This window comes from Rhinolophus sinicus, linkage group LG13, assembly GCF_036562045.2.
Source record: "Rhinolophus sinicus isolate RSC01 linkage group LG13, ASM3656204v1, whole genome shotgun sequence".
In the NCBI taxonomy this organism is placed as follows: Eukaryota; Metazoa; Chordata; class Mammalia; order Chiroptera; family Rhinolophidae; genus Rhinolophus; species Rhinolophus sinicus.
This window is the reverse complement of record NC_133762.1, coordinates 33,546,494-33,565,974: the sequence shown is the minus strand read 5'-3', so window position 1 is coordinate 33,565,974 and position 19,481 is coordinate 33,546,494. Positions and strand designations below refer to the sequence as shown.

Here is a 19,481-nt window from a genome sequence, read left to right as displayed (position 1 = left end):
TGGAGCTCTTCTCATACTTAGAAACAAAATCATTCAGAGACTATAGTTTGTCATCTCCCCCCCAGACCCCCGCCCCAGGAAAAGTAAAGAATGATTTTTTTGGCTTTTATCTAACTTTGACGTTAACGAGCAATCTACAGAGTTGCATGTCAGACTAAGCATGGTGAAAGTTAGGTATAACTGTGTTTTGGAACAACCAAGTGACCTTAGGCTCTCATTGAGCAGTTTGGGGTGGGGGAGTAGATCACTGCTGAGGCAGGGAGCTGTGGGAAGGGGACTGGAGGTGCAGTTTGCTCTCACCATCTAATACGCTGGGGGACTGATGGCTGCAGACCCTGGTCCCAGGTGCTCACAGCAGCAGCGGCCCACAGAGCTGCCCTGGTCTGGCTGTACCTCAGGTCTGCCCGGTGAGAGGAGCCCTACTGAGAGGGAAGCCACCTCTGGGAAGGGTCCAGGAGCAGAGGAACAGCAAAAGGGACACAGCCCACAGTCCCTGCCCCCTTTCCCTCTCCGGCCTTCTGCCAGGATCCTTCCTAGGCATCCACATAAGGGAGTAAGAAGCAGCTGGGAAGCTCACCCGCTGTAGTGATGGGGCCAGTCTGGCCCGCACCGGGGCTTACAGGAAGGGTCCCTCGGTTACAGCTGCAGGTGGACCAGTGGTGCCTTCCAGGCTGCCATTCACCTGGGCCGTGTGTAGGACATTCCATTTAGCAGGGAGAAGTGTTTACATATTATAAACTTAAAAAAAAATCAAGCTATATGTAAATATATGCTCTCAGTAGTACAAGGAAAATATCAGACAATGTCTTTCACTTCTCACTGACACATTGTATGACTGAAATCAAACATGCTTTTTGTTTTACAGGAAATTTTGGCTGTTCTCAGGAAATTCTAAGCATTGCAGCCATGATGCAAATCCAGAATATCTTTGTGGTCCCCTCAAACCAGAAGTCTCAGGCCGTGAGTGCAACCTTCTCTTCCAGCTGTTCAGACCAGCCTCTTTCACGATGGGCCTTCCTTGTTAAAACTGTCAGGAACTGCTGACAACGGAACCGTGCAAATGACACCAGCTTACATTTGAGTGTTGGCGCTGTGTCTGATAGTGTGCCAGACATTTTGTGTTCATTTCATTTTATCTTCATGAATCGGGGAGGTAGACACTATTACCACCATTTTTAGAGCTGGAGGCACAGAAAGATGAGGTACTTCATTCAGCCGTGGGGGAGCTGCCGTTCACAGTCCAGAGCCCCAAATCTTAATCATTGTCCTGTTGACTTTCCTGTAAGGGAAGCTGTCTGTCCATTGGGCTGCTCTGGGAGCAGCTGGGTGGGCATCTTACTGACAGGAGTCAGCGCCGGGCACAGCAGGCTGAGTCTGGTAGTGTCAGAATCAAGCCAAGGTGATGACAAAGCCCTGCCCGAGGCCCAGGCATCAGTGACGAAGGAAAGAGTGAATGTTGGGAGGACCGAAGGATAAGTTAGGGCACCGAAGAGCACCCCGGAGGGGCGGTATTCTGATGGAGGCAGGTCAAAGATGAGTTCAAAGTCTGTTTCTGTTGGCAGAGTCAGGGAGTGCCCTCCACACGAAGGGGCTGAGTTTGGATGTAGAATGGGGCGGAGCGAGATTTTCTTACGGACTGTTGTCACCTTCCCTGACAGTTGTATAACTGCAGATTACCAAGTTTCCTGCCTCTGTGCCCAGGTGGTTTCGTCCGTTTTCTCCGTTTGTCTGTTTGGTTTTCTATTAGCCTTTTACACAGTCCTGCCATCTGGCGGCAAGCTTGTGTTTAAGGTGAGGAAGCTGACGTTCTGGGCGCTCCGTCTAAAGTCGTAACGCACCCCCATCCCCTTCCTGGCTCCATCCTCGGCCTTGCTTTTCTCCTCTAGCACTTCTTACACTTAATAGACTACATATTGTGCTTATTTACCTTGTTGGGCGTGTTTCTCCCACCACTGTTTTAGTCACTGTTACATCCCAAATGCATAGGACAAGTGCCTGGCCTACAGCAGGTGATCGGTAAATGTCTGTTATTCAGTGAGGGGAAGGGAAGAAGCAAGATTGATTATGTGGGTTTTGATACGAGGAGGAAATTCTGAAGTCAATAAGTTTACTTGTATGCTTGTGTTTCTATTATACGTGCTGCTTCTTGAATCCATGGCCGCGGGTGGCACTGCCCAGGGTGTCACAGAAGGAAACATTTAGGGCTGGGATCTGAGCGGTAGCCTAGCAACCTGGAGTGTCTGCCATGCACCGGCCAGCTGGCCCCTGCCCTCCTGGAGCTTGTATTCTGTTGGGGGCTGGGAGGAGTTCTGAACGAGATACTGTTGACTGGGTAGAGGAGGAGAGAGGCAGGAACAGCAACTGTTATCTGATAACTGGGCCAGGTACTTTATAGTGAATTTCCTGAAGCCCACAGCAGCCTTGATAGTCAAGCTTCATATCCCGAGAAGGAATATCAAGGAAGTCGAGGCCAAGAAAGGTTTAAGTAACCAGTCTGCAGTGTTTCAGGACACCTGAACAGTGCAAACGAGGTCTTTCTGGCTCTATAAGCCATGAGCTATTCGTTGTCTACTGTTACCACCTAGTACCAGAGGCTCCCCGGGGTCAGCTTCAAACCCTGCTTTGTTCTGTCCAGATTCGAGTGCACCGAAAATTTGCCGTGGAGGAGGGTGATCACCTCACTATGCTCAATGTTTACGAAGCATTTGTTAAGGTAAGCACAGCTGTCCCTGCAGAGGTCCCCTCCGCACACCCAGAAGCTCAGTTTATGAAGGCAAGGCCAAGAGACCTTTTTATTTTCCCAGTAGATTATTGCCAGTACGTTTAATCTGTGGGTTGGGCCCCTGCCTGCGTTTGTGGTGCCGTTTTGCCTGGAAGAACATAGGGATCATTTCTTGCTTTTCTCTGCCGAGAGATATGACCCACCCGTCGCAGGCTAGCACCTCTGCCTCCCTCCGCCCCCCTCTCCTCACTCTGTCGTGCACCCGCCAAGCGTTGCTGGACAACACTGTCCAACATTCGAATAGGAAGTTCTGTTATATTTTTTGCAAATGAACGAGACTGAGAGGAACTTGTAGTCTAGCTGACTGACTGTCTTTATGAGTCTGAGACTGTACATATCGACCACCCCGCCAGCTGCCAGGCAAGCTGTGAGAAGACATTTAGGTAAGGATCCACATATAGTCACGTACCCTACCCATATTTAGCCATAGGTAATGTTAATTTTTACTCTTCTTAATATTCTATAAAACTCAGAGCAAATAATACAGCTTAAAGTTATCACTAAAAATTGTTAAAAAGAGAGATCTAAAGAGTTCAATGAAGACAATGAAAATGGAAACTCATATAAAGGAAAGGATATAAGGGGAAATGAGATATTTCAGATTTTCAGTGTCTTGTATTCATTTCTTTTTACTTTTTTAATTAGTTTCAGGTGTACAAAACAATGTACTAGTTAGACATTTACACCCCTCACAAAGTGATATACCCCTCAATCTACTGTCCCTCTGATATCGTATATAGCTTTGTATTCATTTCTTAAATACAGCCTTAGAATAGGAAAAATATTGAATTTTTGTTTTACCAGAGATTTGAAGGGTTATTTTTCAGTTAATGAAACATTTTCAGAAAAACTTGATCTCTTATTGAGATTATTAATTATGGATTAATTTGTTTGTAGAAGCATATTGTATCACCCCCAACCTGCTACCAGTAGAATGCGGGTACAGGGCCATGTTGCATTGCCTTCTGGGAAAGTCCTCTGTGATTTATATTTTCTTATATAAAACACTTTCCTCTCTGGCTTAGAATATAATTTCAGAGGTACATTCTCACAGCAATAATTACTTTAAGGCGTAATGATCATACTTAAAAATGTAGAACAAAATTAAGCACTGTCGATAGAAAAAAAATCATGCATTGGGAATAAATAATAGTAATTTGCAAATTATTTCTAAATTGGCAAGTGTCATATTGTTTGCCTATATAGTCAAATAAAGAGCGCCAAGGAAGGAAAGTTGATTTACAAAGAACCGCAGGGAAGTGGTTCTGTCTGGAGGTTCCACTCACGTAGGTATTTGAGGTTGAAAACAAGTCTGCTTGTCATTAAGTTCTCATTTGCCCTTTAAGCAGAGACTAAGAGCAAAGAGCAGTCAGACGGTGAGCATGCCAGCATCTCTGTCAAGAGAGATGGGGCACAAAAGGGCCAGTTATGAGCTGAATTGAAGATCTTGTTCCATTGAGCAAGCAAATGGAGGAAGAGAAAATAATGGTCTTCACATTATTGCCATAGTCGAGAACATTTCTTTTTTCTCTCTCACTCTCCCTCTGTCTGGGTTGTTCTGTAGCACAATAAGAACTCTCAGTGGTGTCAGGAACATTTCCTGAATTACAAGGGTCTTGTCAGAGCTGCGACCGTTAGAGAACAATTGAAAAAGCTTCTTGTCAAGTTTCAAGTGCCGAAGAAATCTAGTGAAGGTAAGAATGAACTGCCCCAACCGGAGATGTCCCTTTCTTTGCTCTGTTTAGTTGCATTCTCAGAGTTCTCACGCTGGGCTATGTGAGGCAGCAGTGTGCTCTGTATCTGTGTCGACAAAAAGCTGCACGGGAAAGGGATATAGTTTCTTCTAGGAGGTCCATTCTTATTTCTGAGAGCTGTTCTTACTAAAAAATTTTCATAAGCCCTGACAACACTTAAGAATTGTTAACATTCAGATCATTGCACATTATATATAGTTCATTTTCCCATGTGGGCTTTGCAAGAAAAATTACTTTTAAGTGGACAGTAGTTATGTCTATTACATATAAATTACATTTTACTATCAAATACAGGTATTAGTAAAGCAAGTGCTATGTGTTTAGCCCAGGCATCAGTGTGAGACAGATGTGCTGTGTAAGGCGGGGTCTCTGGCCTCTCACAGTGACAGGGACCACCATCAATTGAGGACACACTAGGTTCTACCATGACGGGTTCCACAAATCTCCCACCTAATCTCCCATTCTATGAGGTGTAGGTGATACTACCCTTATTTTACAGGTGGGTTGTCAAGTTTTCGGGAGAAGTTAAGTTCAGGACAACACAGCTGGTTAGCAGCAGCCAGGCCTGTGTGGCTCAGAACCTACACTTGGGAGGAAGAGATGCCTTCATCTGCTCATTCATTCAGCAGTTGTCTTGAATACTGTGTGCCAGGCACTCTGCCCCACTCTCAGCACCACTAGTACTTGCTAACATTTTCTAAGTGCCCATAACAGAGTAGACAGACACCTCAGTGACTGGGGCAGAACAATTGGCAGGTGTAGTAGGAATGCAGGGAAGAAGGAGTCCAGCGGGGGCTGGCCTGGGAGGTCTCACAGCAGGCCTTGAGTGGAGGCGAGCCGGCTGAATCAGAAAACAGTGGCAGAGGGCACGCTAGGGAGGGAGGCTGTGGAGACAGGTACTTACTTGGAGGGAGCAGCATGGTGGATGCTCAGAGAACACTGATGAATGAAGAGCCTCACAAGAGAGCAAAGAGCTGACACCTGGGTGATTGGCTAAAGTTGGTGTCATTGAGGAACAGGACGCTTACAAGGGCAGCTCTTTGGGGAGAAACTGACGGAGTTCCTGTCACCTAGCAGGTAGATAATCTCACTTACCTGCATCTGTGTTTCTTAACCTGTTTCTGATTATCAGCCTCTCGCCCAGGAGAAAAGTTATATTAAATTTAAATTCTTCCTAATGAGAAAAGTTAAATACTAAGAATAAGATTTTTTGTAAGGTAAGGTTGAACTTTGGAGGGCCACAACCACTGTAATATCTTAAGATTTCACTCCACTCCCCAACGACCAATTTTCACCCCTTTTGTTCACATGGAAATATCTCACAGGCAGTTAGAAAGAAGGGACTGAATCTCGGGTCAGATTGTAGTTAGAGAGGTGGATTTGAGATTTATCAATCCCGTGCTAAGGAACAATAGAGAAAATCATAGAAACTCAGTCAATTACATGCAAATTTAGAATGCCTAGACATTAAAGAAAAAGAAAGCAAATAGTGAACAATGTTTTCAGCAGACATGAGACAAAAAATAAAAAACTTTTTTACAGAATGAGTTCATTTAATGTATTAAGAAAAGAAACACTAGTTTCCAAGTTGAAAAATGGGCAAAGGAATGGTACAGAAATTCACAAAAGAAGCAATACTGGAGTAATCAAATAAATGTGCAATAAAAGAAGGGGTACCTTTTTGCCAAAACACTGCTAAGAATGCAGTGAAACTGACATTCTCATAACATTGTTGATGGCTTTGGAAACACCACTTTTTGGGAACTTATTTACTAACAAATTATTTCACTGAATCTAAAATACCATCATGTGTAAGACATGCCATTATTTTATATACCACTAGAAAGAAAAAAATGCTGTCAATTATAATTATAAAACAACTGTCCTGATTTTAGTGAGTCAAAGTGTAAAAAAGAAAGTCTTAGAATTGGTGAAATTTGGTATGTCACAAGCCGTACGACTGACGCTATCTTTTTGCAGAATAATTCGGAAGGTATCTTGTGGAAATCATCTAATAAACAGGCAGTCGTTATCCTTGGATGATGTTTACTATAGCAGTACTGATACCACTGAAAATGGGATATTTGAAAATGTTGAAGAATTACACAGCAGCTTATAACCCCAGAAATAATGCTGTAGTGTCATGTCCCAGTTTCTGTCTTAGGGAAGGAGCCGCATTCCCGCAAGGCGCTCTCCTCTAAAGGAGTTCCTGAGGTCACTGGCCAGCCAGCGGAGTGCTCTGTTAGGTTCTGGTGCCCAGTCCTGGTCTCGGCATCTGTGGCCTGGGGAGGTTGGGGGTCCCCAGGTAAAGGAACAGCCCAGCAAGTTTCTCTCAGCAGCCACTGTGGGAGGGTGGGGACCTCCACAGATGGTGCCATGGCAGGCACCCAGCACTGGGAGGCATGGGGCTGGGGCCGATTCAGGAGACGGTTACGAGGTGGCGCGAGGTAGCCTGGGGGGTGCCTCACAGCACAGGCCTGGCACGCGGCGCCTACGGCAGGTGAGGGCCTCGTCCATCACTCTGTTTGCTACTTTGTGTAGGAGATCCCGATCCCGTTCTGAGGTGCATCGTCGCGGGATTCTTTGCCAATGCAGCGAGGTTTCATTCTACTGGAGCCTATAGGTAACATGATACTTTGTGAAGTCATTGATTAAAGGAGAACTCTTAAAAATGATCTGACCCCCGTAGAATGCTGAGATGCAGGGAAAGGAGAGAAATGGAAGGATTTTCCCCTTATTTATATCGTGCCTCCATCCAAAGCTGAGTCCATACATGAGGTCAGCTCTATAGCTCTGAACAAAGTATCTTAACTTCATGGAAATGCTCCTCCAATATTCAGCCCGTCCACATGTCGTAGGAGGATGGCAGTTACGAGTGTGGAGGCTGGTAATACTTCCATTCTAGCGATAGAATAATATAGGACTAGAAGGAACCATTAAAGATGAGCTTTCCTAGAGAAGGTAATTTTGCGGTTGGGTAGTTCAGAATGTTTTCAGAGATCTGCAGGCCTGAAGCCACCGCCTACCCTGATACATTACAGCCACATTTGGTGTCTTTGGATGTTGACATGTGTTTCTTCATGTGCTGGCTCTGCCTCCCGTTACAAACTACCGCCTGTGTCTCCCAGTTCCATTTTCTAGGCGTAGAAAATCATGGATGATTGATGCCCTCCTAATAGCCTTTAGTATTTTAAAGTACAGTAAAAACTAATGCATAGCTTAAGCCTTGTTTTCCCCAAACTAAATCATTCCAGTTCTTTGAATTGTTACTTTTAGTCTGTCTTTTCTCACAGCTCATTTTAGTCTCATAACTTCACTATATAAAGTACAGTGGTCATGTGATCTGTTCTTTAATGAGGGAGCAATCAGACGGCTTTCTCCCCAGCCTTTCTTTTGATTTCCTTCATTTATTATTTTGCCCTTAGCTTTTTCCCCTCAGGAAGCAGTATAGTCCTTTTACCTTGAGGTCAACCATGATGTCCCCTGTCCCGGACACTGGGCTTTGTTAACAAGTCCAGAGTTGCACTGAGCTTTTTTTTCTTTTTTTCTTTTTTTTTTTTTTGGACAGTCGGGTCCTCTCCATCAAGTATCCTAGTAGCTGACGGTTTGAACCGAAATCTAGCACTTTACATTTATCTCTAGTATGTTGTATTTGTTACTCCAGGCCAAGTATTCTAGCCTGTCAATATCACGATTCTGTTCCCATCCATTGAATGAGCTCCCCCTCCCAACACTGCGCGGGGGGGTTGGGGGGTGGGGGAGGGTTGTCCATGTTTGAGGCAACTCTGGAGAGGCCTGTGATCTCCAGTGGACACCGTTATTTTGTTGTCACTTTGATTGCTCCACTCTCCACAAGTGTTCATTAGCAGTTTCTCCTAGCATTTAAAAAAATTCTTTCACCAGTGTCCTCAACAGAAATGTGGGCTACGTAACAGGCTTCATGGTCAGTGAGTCCCTTTGAGACAAAGTTCAGTGTTAATCAGGCCGGACCACCTGGAGGGACAGCCTGGACCCCGGGGGCACTGGCTTTATTGCAGAGCAGGAGATGAGCTCGGTTGTGGAGCTTGCAGCGTGGCCCTGACTGACGCACGGATCCCTGGCAGAAACGCTATAATTATGGTTTGGGCAGCGACATCCTAATGTATGAATGTTCTCTTGTGACCCTAGTTGTGTGCTCAGGAAATATTTTTTGAATTAAATTGAGTCAAAGCTGAATTGGAATTTGAAATATTTCCTCAGAGAAATGGATAGTCCAATATAGAGCTTTCTTTTTTTCCCTATTCTATCCCCCGTAGTCTTTATGTGTAATATTTACCTTTGTTTAATAGAAAAGTATAGAAATAAGCACTTGCGTTATTTCTGTTCCCAAGGAAATTCTTTTGAAAGAGAACCTACAGAAGATAAACATAAACACTGGCAGAGCAAATTCTTTCTCTGAATGTCCATGTGTTGCTTTGCTTTTCTTCCCTTATTTGCATGATTTACACTTGACTTCTGGGTGGTAGTGGGGGAGGGGTCCGTAATGGGCACAAGAGAAAATGGAGAGAATAGTTTTTGTTTGAGTGAAGTACAGTCGGCCTGCATTTTTTATCATATTACATGCGTCTGCAGGAAAGTCTTGCTGTAAGTATGTAAAATGTGCTTCAGATAAAATTGTCCTGTTTCACAAGGACCATCCGTGATGACCATGAACTACACATCCACCCTGCGTCCGTCCTCTATGCCGAGAAGCCGCCTCGCTGGTAAGCGCCCTCCGGGCTCTGAGCTTTGTAACTGTGTTGAAGGAAAGGCCTCGTTCTTGTTCGTCTCTGGGTCACTATTGCCTGCCCCAACACCTGGAGTACAGGCTCCCAGTACTGTCTGTTGACTTCATTATAGGGAGTCGTTGATAGGATTTCCGTTCTTTCAAAGTCTTCCTTAAGCAAATGGTGATATTTCTCCACTCACTCAGCCATTCAGCATTTTGCCCGTGAACTAGATACTAAACCCTGCACTGGGCACAGCTCTATGGAGATGAATTCGGATCCCCGCCCATAGTTTCGATGGAGAACAGGCACCAACAGATTCCAGTACTTGGAAGAAGGACTTTGGTAAAGGGGTGGTGGATAAAGGGATGAGGTTGGTACCTAATATGCCAAGGTGAGTCAGGTCTGGCTTCCTGGAGGAGGTGACATTTGCTGTGGATGTAGAAGCAGGAGTTTTCAGGCAGAAAAAGACGTGAAAGGAATACAGACTGAGAAAGCAGCAGGGGCAAAGCTGTGCGAAGGTGAAAGACCCGCTTGTCTTTGGGAAATGGGGAATCGTTGGGGTGGCTGGCCCCAGGCTACCCAAAGGGGGGTGCGTGAAAAGGTGCCGGTCTATGGCACTGCCTGTGAAGGAAGAGGTAAGTATAGAAGTTGAGAGTAGCAGTTACACCTTTTTAGAGCATTTTTGATAGGTTAATGTCTGCCCAACTTGACAATAAAATATTGGGGCTTGTATGTTGTGCATCTGTTTTTTAATTTCATTTTTCTGGTAATTCATTTGTATTGTATTTTACAAAAATGTTGATCTACAGAAGATTGCTAGTTTTAAAAACAACTTGCTCTTAACCCCAGATAGATGGAGAAGACCTTGGAAAGAGGGTGGGGCATATGTGGAGGGGTAGGGGAGACAATGAGATAAAATCAGAGGGCAAACAGGGCCGTTGTAAGATACTTGGTATTCTAGACAAGTGGGTTTCGAAGTGTGGTCCCCAGACTAGCGTCAGCGTCACCTGGGGACTTGTTAGAAATGTAGATCCTTGGGCCACCCTGCCCTACCGATCAGAAACTGGTCTGTCTGGTTTTATAACAAGCTCTCCAGGTGATTCTGATGGGTGAGGGGTAGAACGTGAGCTCTGTCTCCCTACCCGAGGAATTAGACTTTATCCTCTAACCAGTGTAGATCTAGAAGCTTCTTAGCTGGAGAGAGACTTGGTCAGTTCTGGGTCTAGAAACGTCACCTGATGGCCATTAGTGTGCAGAGCAAGTTGAAGAGGGAAGCAATGCATTGGTTCTAGATCCTTTTTTAAGGGTTTGCTGACTTGTGGATGATTAAATGTGGGAGTTGCTTAAAAGAAAAACACTTGCTTTTTCCTGCTTCATTCCCAAGGAGCCCTGAAAGTCAAAGAAAGGATGGAGGAAATAGAGCCAGTCCTGAAGCAGAGTCATACCGTAAAGGTGGTGAAAAAAGCCCACGTCCCCCCATTGCCTCTCTGCAGAGCCCCCCCCCTTTTACTGGGTCTGACCTTCATCAGCTGACTTATTTTCTGGCTTTTGAGGGGTAGACAGCGGTCGTGTGGCTGTGTTTATAGTTGTGAGGGAAGCCCTGAAACAGCACTTCAGTTATCTCAGAAACCAATATCTACATCTAATGTCACTCCATATCTAATGTCTGGGGATGTGCTGTCTGTTACCTCAGCCTCAGGCAAGCCTTTTTTTACCGCCCCCCCCCCCCATAAATAGAGGTGTAATTTATATGTAGTGAAAGAGTATTGACAACTACCGGGGGTGCCAAAAAAGATGTATACACATTTTAAGGGATGTTATCTATGCTCAAGCAGTAGTTCTCCGTAATCAGAAGTGTCTGGACCCTGATGGTAACCACTTGGAGCACCTCTTGTAATCGCAGAAGTCAAACATAACTTGTATTCATCTTTTGTTATTGGTATACATTGAGTATTACAATTAATATAATTCTTTCCTTTTTTTTAAATTTATTTTTTAAATTTATTGGGGTGACAATTGTTAGTAAAATTACATAGATTTCAGGTGTATAATTCTTTCCTTTCTTAAACTGTGTATACATTTTTTTGGCATCCCCAGTATATACACCCATGTAACCCCACACTCCAAATAAGATATAAAATATTTTCATCACTCTAGAAACTTCCCTTGTAGCTCTTTACAGTGAATTCCCAGCTCCTTTCAGAATCCAATAAGCCTTTGCTTCTATTTCTGTATTTTCTAATAAAGTCATTAGGCTCTGTTCAGAGTTCTGTAAATGTAGACTAAGGATCCAGACAGGTCTTGTGCTGAGAACTGAAACATTCTGGAGATCACGTAGGACTTAGCGTCTCACCTGAAAAGTGGACACCCTCTTATCCACTCAGGTCATGACACTTAAGTGTACATTTGTTTAATATATAGTGCCTGGCTCACAGAATAGATACTTAACTAAAGGTGAAGGAAAAGAACTCATCGTCGGTAATTGCTGTGGTTCTTGACTTTCATCATAAGATACAAGAAACTAGCTCCTGTTTCTTTGTTATTTCAGGGTGATCTACAATGAAGTTATGCAGACCTCCAAGTACTATATGAGAGATGTGACTGCTATTGAGTCTGCTTGGCTGTTGGAGCTGGCTCCACACTTCTATCAACAAGGAACGGTAGGAATGAACAGAGCCTGTCCCCCCAAACCGCCTGTTATCCTGCCTCTTCATGTTTTTCAATACGCCTTCATTCTCCAATTCAGTGCTGAAATGTATGCCCCCCCCAATAGTGCATAGGGCGAAATGGCCATTACCGTATCCCCAGACCATTCTGGGTAAAAGCACTATACCATTTGCTTATAGTGAAGTATATGTAAACATAAATCCCTCCAACTCGTAAGATGGGAAAGAGAATGTATCTTCAGCTCTTTCTTTCTCCCTCTGCTCTTCTAAACCATTTCCAAAGTAATTATGTCACACTTTGGACCACGTTCACAGGAGGGGCACAGATATTCTCTGATGAGGGTCCTCGAAAGACTGTAAACAGGTGTGCGGGCTGGAACTCAAGGGGGTTTACACGCAGCGGTGTGATGCTGAGCCCAGCATTACTGTGTATGCTCGTCTTCCACGGCAGGCCCACCTGCAGGGCGGTCAGGGTAGTCAGCCTTGGAGAACAGATTCATTGTGTTATGTTCTGCATTTACACACAAAAAATGGTTCGTCCATTGCAGAAAAGGGCCATACATTCTTCTAGCAAGATTTTAACTGAGGGGAGGTAATAATATTTGGAAGGCTGGCATGGAAACAGGTGAATCAGAGTTCACAAGCTTCCTGGCTAAATAGAGCCCAAAGACTTGTTCTCTTTGGTCTGCGTTGTGTTTTTAATTCATGTGTTTAGTCTAGTTACATTTAATGAATTATTGATACGGTTAGATTTAAGTCTACCATCTTGCTATCGTTTCTTATTTGTCCAATTTAATGTTTGTTCCTTTTTTCCCCTTTTTTATTGCCTGCTTTTATATTAATCGCATATTTTTTAGTACTCCATATTATCTCTTCGAATGGCTGTTTGTACTTCTTGGTTTATTGTTTGTGGCTGCTCCGGGGATTATATATGCCCCCTTAACTCATCACAACTGACGTTGAGTTGGTATTATGCTACTTAGCTTACGATGTAAGACACGTACAACAGTATATTTCATTTCCCCATCCCATTTTTTGTGCTGTTGTCATATATTTTATTTCTACATATGTTATGTATATATTTATGTTAATAGGTTATTTCTACATATGGCTTATTTCTATGTATGTTGTCATATGCGTTGCTTTTTTCTACATTTTATTTCTACATATATTTCCATAATATATTGTTATCGTTTTAAACAATTGTTTTTTAAAGAAATTAAGAAACAAGAAAAAAAGTATTTTATGTTACCCACATATCTATCTTTTCTGTCATCTTCATCCCTCTGTGTAGATCCCAGTTTCTATCTGGTATCTTTTCCATGAAGAACTTCCTCTAATACATCTTTTAGAGCATGTCTACTGATGAAATATCCTCTCAGCATTCATTTTTCTGAAAATCTTTATTTCATCTTCATTTTTGAAATATGTTTTTTCTGTATATAAAATTCTAGGTTTGAAAGATTTTTTTTTTTTTTTTTTGGTCTTTCATTTTAGCACTTTAAAGAGTACATTCCTTTGCTGCCTGGTTTGAATTGTGTCTGAGGGACCATCAGTCATTTTTATTGTCACTCCTCTGTATGTAATGTGTCTTTTTTTTCTCTTGTGGCTGCTTTTAAGATTTTTTTCCTTTATCTTTGATTTTTCAGCAGGTTGACCTATTATGTGCCTTTCTTTGTGTTTTCCTGTTTGAGGTTCATTGAGCTTATTGAATCTGGAGCCTTTTTTTTTTAATCATTTGGGGAATTTGGGGTCATTATTCCTTAAAATACTTTTTTTTTTCTTCTCCAATATCTCTTTTCCTTTGGGAACTCAGTTACTTACATGTTTGAGCATTTGATTTTGTCCAACCTGTCACTGAGGCTTTAATCTTTTATTTATTTAGTTGTTTTTTGTGCTACAGTTTGGATAGTTTCTCTTACCTGTCTTCAGGTTCATGGGTCAATTCTTTTGCAGGGTCCAATTTGCTATCAAGCCCATCCAGAGAATATTTTATTTCTGTATTTTCTGTTTTTGCACTTTCATTGTCTTCATTAATTTGTAATTTTTTTGTTTAGGTTCTGCTTGTGTTTTGCTCATTATGGTCATCTTTTTCTTTAAATCTTTGAACATATTTATGTTAGCTGTTTTAAAGGGTTTGTCTACTAGTTGAACATCTTGAGCATTTTCTGGTCTATTTCATGTTTTGATTGTTTTCCCTCCTTGTTATGGGTCTCATTTTCCTGCTTTTCTTGTCTAGCAAATTGTGTTTATGCTGTATATATGCTATGTTGTGGAGAGTCTGGATTTTATTATCTTTTTCTTTAAAGAATGTTGAGCTATTTTCTAGTAGACAGTTAATAATGGCAGATTAATTACACCAAACCTTGATTTTAGGCTTTAATAGGGCAGGTATAGAGTGGCCCTACTTCTAAGACATCATGACCTTTTTGATGCCTCAACTGAATGCCTAGGATGTTCAGTGAGGTCTTTGCACTCTGGCAGGTCAGAACTCCAGTGTCTCAAGCACTGGCTAGATCTCCAGAATCTCCGTTATTAGCTCACAACTCCCCAGTCGCTTTTCTGTGCCAGCCTTACCGCATCTTAGCCTGCACATGTGCTGCTTAATAGTACGGGAAGCCCTGTGTAGATTTCTGGGACTCCTCCCTTCTTATGACCTGTCCTACGAATGCCAGCTATCTCAGGCTCCCTGAACGCCCATCTGTTACCTCTGCCCAGCAATACTCTTGTTTTCTATTTAGGATTTACTTCCTTGTGCCAAGGTTTGGAGAGCCAGGCGGAGACCTGGGGTGAATATAGAGCTGACCTTGAGTGTTTCCTTTTGCTCAAGGGTCATAGCCCCAGGCTGTCTGTTGCCCAATGCCTGAAAACAGTTGTTTCAGATATTTGTCTAGTTTTACCATCATTTACCACAGAAGGGTAAGTCCAAAACCTATCACTTCTTCAGGGTTATAACCAGACCGCAGTGTTTTCAAACCAAAATACGGATTGATTGGTGCATTTAAACATTTGGAGATTTCATATTAAATATGGATTTCAGGTTTATCTTGAAAGAAGTGTTAAATCTGCTGACACTGGGCCTGAGTTTCTGCTTGGCAGCAGTCAGTAAGGCCTGAGGAAGGACTGCTTGCTCTGAGTGACATTCTCCATGTGCCATAGTTCTACTTCACTTTCTTCTTTCACTGGCTCAACTCCTGGGGGCATCTGGGTTGTGACCCTGCAAATGGGAGGATCGTCTCATCCTTCTCCCTCCAGCAAGGTCAAGGGCAATTGTCCTTTTTAAATCTTCTTATAATATAGAAATGTTACCCAATCAAGCACAAAACACTTCAAACCTGTGTAATTCTTCACATATCCTCAGACAGACATTTCAGTTAGAAATGAGATCGGCTGCAAGGATTGATAAAATGCAGAGTGTGTTGTCTCTGCTGTGTTGGGCCAATAAGGATAAACCTGAAGTGAAGGAAAATCTTTTCCTTCAAAACCGCTCAGGTGGAAAGCCGCCGGCTTCCGAAGTCCAAGAGAAGTGATTAGAAACGCGAACTTGAAGTTGAGAAGAATGGTGCCATTGTAAACGGGCCTGTCAGAGTAATAAGACGCGAGCAGTTAGAGAGGGAGACACCTGAAGAGCTCTTGGATTCATTTAGAGTCTGGGAGAACAGAATTAACTTGGACGCTAAGTCATTTTTCTCCCTTTTCAGCTCAAAATTGCAGTTTCTTTAGGTCAAACCCACAAAGTTAAAGAGCAAATAGCCCCAGAAGCTTGAAGAAAATGACAATCCCAAATTCCTGCATTTGTCTCTTTTCTCCAAATGCCTGTTTTTCAGCTCATCAGCTGAATGAGCTGGATATGTGATCAGAGTATTTTCAGAGGCTGTTAGAAATCACCTGGTACAACAACTTCATTGTACAGGCAAGGGCCCTGAAATTCTCCAGGAACCTTGGCCCTGTCTTAATTAAACAGTCCAGAGTTACTACCATTAACTTGTCCAAAATGAATTGATTTCTCCAAGAGCCCTGCAGCTCTCTAGCGGCTGCCCATGTATGGTAGCTGTTTCTTTGTTGAACACAGTGTAGCTCCTGGTGACCATCCAGAGCCCACAGATCATCCTTGGCTCTATTCCTGGCACCTTTGTTGACTTTCCATTACCATTGTTTATCCGAGTGTCACTCACCCTGTAAACAGGCCTGAAATGGTCCAGAGTCAGCTTTGTTTATATTCAACATTCTTCCTGAAACAAGCACCAAAAATGGTCCCACAGGCATGATGACGTCACCTCCCATTCCCAAGCTAAGGCTGTGGGTGTCTAACATTAGTTTTTAGGGGTCCTATCAGGTGACGTGCAGGGAGGAGAGAATTTAGAGAGAAACACAGCGAGACCCACAGCTGGGGAGGAGAAGAACAGGGTAACCTGCTCAAGAGGTTTGTCTTTCAGTCCTTAATTTTTTTCCGTGATTCTCAGAGATATCTTTGGAATCTGGAGAAAAACCCTCTTAAGCAAGGCCTTTGCAAGAACCTCTCCTAGTCTTTGGTCAGGCATAAGCGCTTAGAAAGTGGCCTCTTGCAGCTCACTTAGACTTGTGTGTATCCACTCACTCATTTCTGATGTCGCACGTGGTGGGGTATTGTGTTTTCTTCTGCAGCCTGCAGTCTCCTGTCAGCCCTGGGGATTGCCGTCTCAAGGCCACGTGGCGCGCTAAGAAACCGGGTGTGGGCACTGAGCATGCTGGGGGTGCGCAGGCCCACTGTGCCCGCCGTCAGGGCGGGGTTTCCTCATGGGGACACCCCACCATGTGGTAGAGCAGCATGCCTTAGTTGTCCCTCCGTTGTTTGTGTGTGATTTGTAAGGAGCTCTCAAGGGTCCCTCAGTTGGTGAACTGAAGAAGTCCCGTGTGGAGAGCTCATGTTCACACACTGCCATAAATGTATATTCTAGGGTTCCTAGTGCTTTGGGCTTTACATTGGAATGTAAAGAATGTTTGTCTCCTTACTCCTAGTATTGAAGCCCGCAGTTACATAATATCATGCCTCCTATGTTATGCATATTAGTAGGAAGTGACATTTCTGAAAGAAAAATGTGTCTTTAGGAGGTACCCTTTGCCTGCACTTGACTTGCACAGGATTCCGGGAGGGCGGGGCCTTGCACACGGGGCACCTGCCTGTGACGCTTGGTAAAATGATGAATCTCCTTGTTCCTAATGGGAGGATACCTTTCCTTGCTCATTCATGGAAACTTGAGGTGATGTCCAGCCTGGGCCCAGTCCCTGAGCACGGGTGTTTGGCTGCAGTGCTGTCCTGTGGTCTGGGGCACAGGGAGAGCCCTATGTGGCCAGGTTGAGCCATGGCAGGCTGGGCCTCGGGCTGCTGTGGCTTGCTGAAGGCGCGTTTCCTCGGTTGGTCACTTCGGCTTCTTTTCCTGCAGAGAACTAGCTGAGGGGCACCGCCTTTACTGAGAAGGTGCGGACCAGATGGAAGCTTGGATTTGGTCATTTAGATGGGAATTGTGGTGAAGTCTGGTTTCTTTGTCTAACCAACCCCAGTTACGATGTTTTCTCTTCTTTTGCAGCACCTGTCCCTAAAAGCCAAAAGGGCCAAAGTCCAAGACCAGTGAGCAGAGCTGGGCTGCAGCTGCACGGCTGCTTGATGCCCTCTCCTCCATGCTGCTGCCCCCCAGCCCTGGTGGAGAGGTGAACTGGCATCGGCTCGTGTGGAGCCTCCAGCCGCTCTGACATGGGCTGCAGCCCGTTCCTAGCTCCTCCTTCCTGCTGCCCTCAGCATTTGCATTCCTTGCTGGGGTCCCGGAGGCGTCTGTGCATGGGCAGGCGTCCAGCTGCGCTGCACCCCGGCAGAGCGGGAGTTGGCACAGCCTGGCTCTTTGCTCACTCAGCACCCTCGCTGACCCAGCATGCCACCTCCAGGAGGCACACAGTCCTGGCCCAGCTTCCTGGGGAACAAAGAGGAAAGTTAGCCCCTGCAGGCTGAAGCGCCACGTGGCGTGGACAGAGGATTTGCTGGGCTGGCTTTGCTTTCCCTGACAGGGCCACGGCTGTGTTGACCAGTGAGGTCCGCTGCCAGGTGTGAGTAAATCTGTGTCCACGAAGGGATGAGACCCTGGAAATGCTGCAGATTTCTGCGAAAATCACCGATGGGCCTGTCTCGACGGGCGAGACTCCCAAACCAAGCCGCTTCTGTTTTCCCTCTGCCCATGTCCCTGTTTATCTGAGGTCAGAAGACATGCAAGGACTGGTGACCGACAGAGAGGACGTATGTGCACTATTCTTTGTTAGCAAAGGATTTCTCTGTTTCACAGTGGGCTTAGCTTTCTCTGCGGACAACCCCTGTCCTGATGCCACCAGCTGAGCACTAGTGAGTTCATCAGCTCACCCCCATCGGGGACCCTCTGTAGCGGGAAGTCACAACAGTTTAGAAGCTCTAAGCTTCTGTAGCTCAGGAACATTACTTGTCTATTTGTTTTTGTTTGTGCGTTGGGTCCCTGCGAGGACACGGGGGGCGGCTCTTCCAGCAGGCACTGGAGTCACTGCTGCCCCAGGCTTCTTCACTGTGATGTGTGCATTTCAACACGTGACCCATCCGGGTTTTGTTTTTCCCCCTTCCTGTTTCAGTGACATTTATTTTAAGAACACGTCGCTTGAAAATTTATTTTTGTACTGATCTTAGTTTGGATGTGCCACTTTTGGCACCAAACGTGTGTCATTTTTATTTCCATTTTTTAAACATGTAAATAATAGTGTTAACTTGTTAATAATGGCAAACCTTTATACCTAAAGTAAATGTGTTCCGTCCCATCCTGGTTCTCGTGGTCTGTGTTTTAAGATGATCCACTTAATTCTTCTGAGTGAAGGGCTGACATTAGCTAAGACGCCTGATGCTGTGACGTAAGGCAGCTTCGGGGGCCCATGGACAAGGGAAGCCTCATAAGCCAGATGGCGTGACCAAGGCCTTACCAGAGCAAACCATGGGATGCTGTGTAAACCAGCCTCTGACTGGGACTGTTCTGTGGAGGAGTCGAAGTACTTGTATCAAGTCTGAAGTGAGGACGGGCTGATCCTAATAAGCTTCTGTTGGGTCCTCAGGCGCTTTCTTTGTGAATGTGCAGATGGTTCCTGTTCTGCCCCCTGCGTGTTCCCTCCCCGCTGAGCGTTTCACTTTCTGAAGGAAAGGGTGTCAGATCCACACCCTGTGGGTGAGAGCGGGAGACCAGATAAGAGGCTGGGGGGAGCAGGGCGTGATGGTGCCTCTACCTGGGGGGCCTGCTAACGAGCACAGGGTCCTGTCACCACCTCTCAGAGCCGCCCTCCCCAGGGCCGGCCCCTGAGCTTCCTTCCGTGTTATGTTGCAGCCCGTGGTGGGGGGAGCGGGATCTTCACTGTCAGGGGCCGGCCGCCACAAAATCGTGGCCTTCCCGTGTACCTGAAGAACCACACCGCCCTGTTGGGGTGCTGTCCCAGCCTGGCTGAGCGACAGGATCACGGCCGGCAGGGCCTGATCGCCTAGCACCTCACAGGGCTT

At 44.9% G+C, this 19,481-nt stretch overlaps 1 protein-coding gene across 1 annotated transcript in view; it reads left to right on the top strand.

Moving 5' to 3' along the window:
• DHX35 (DEAH-box helicase 35) overlaps positions 1 to 18,757 on the top strand; it is a 70,017-nt gene extending 51,260 nt beyond the window's left edge. Inside the window, exons 16-22 of the mRNA XM_019749108.2 lie at positions 866 to 960; positions 2,636 to 2,713; positions 4,347 to 4,476; positions 7,078 to 7,159; positions 9,207 to 9,278; positions 11,833 to 11,944; positions 17,518 to 18,757. Coding sequence (XP_019604667.1) covers positions 866 to 960; positions 2,636 to 2,713; positions 4,347 to 4,476; positions 7,078 to 7,159; positions 9,207 to 9,278; positions 11,833 to 11,944; positions 17,518 to 17,562 — 614 coding nt within the window. The 3' untranslated portion in view covers positions 17,563 to 18,757. The remainder of the gene's footprint in view (positions 1 to 865; positions 961 to 2,635; positions 2,714 to 4,346; positions 4,477 to 7,077; positions 7,160 to 9,206; positions 9,279 to 11,832; positions 11,945 to 17,517) is intronic.
• Positions 18,758 to 19,481: the final 724 nt, after the last annotated feature.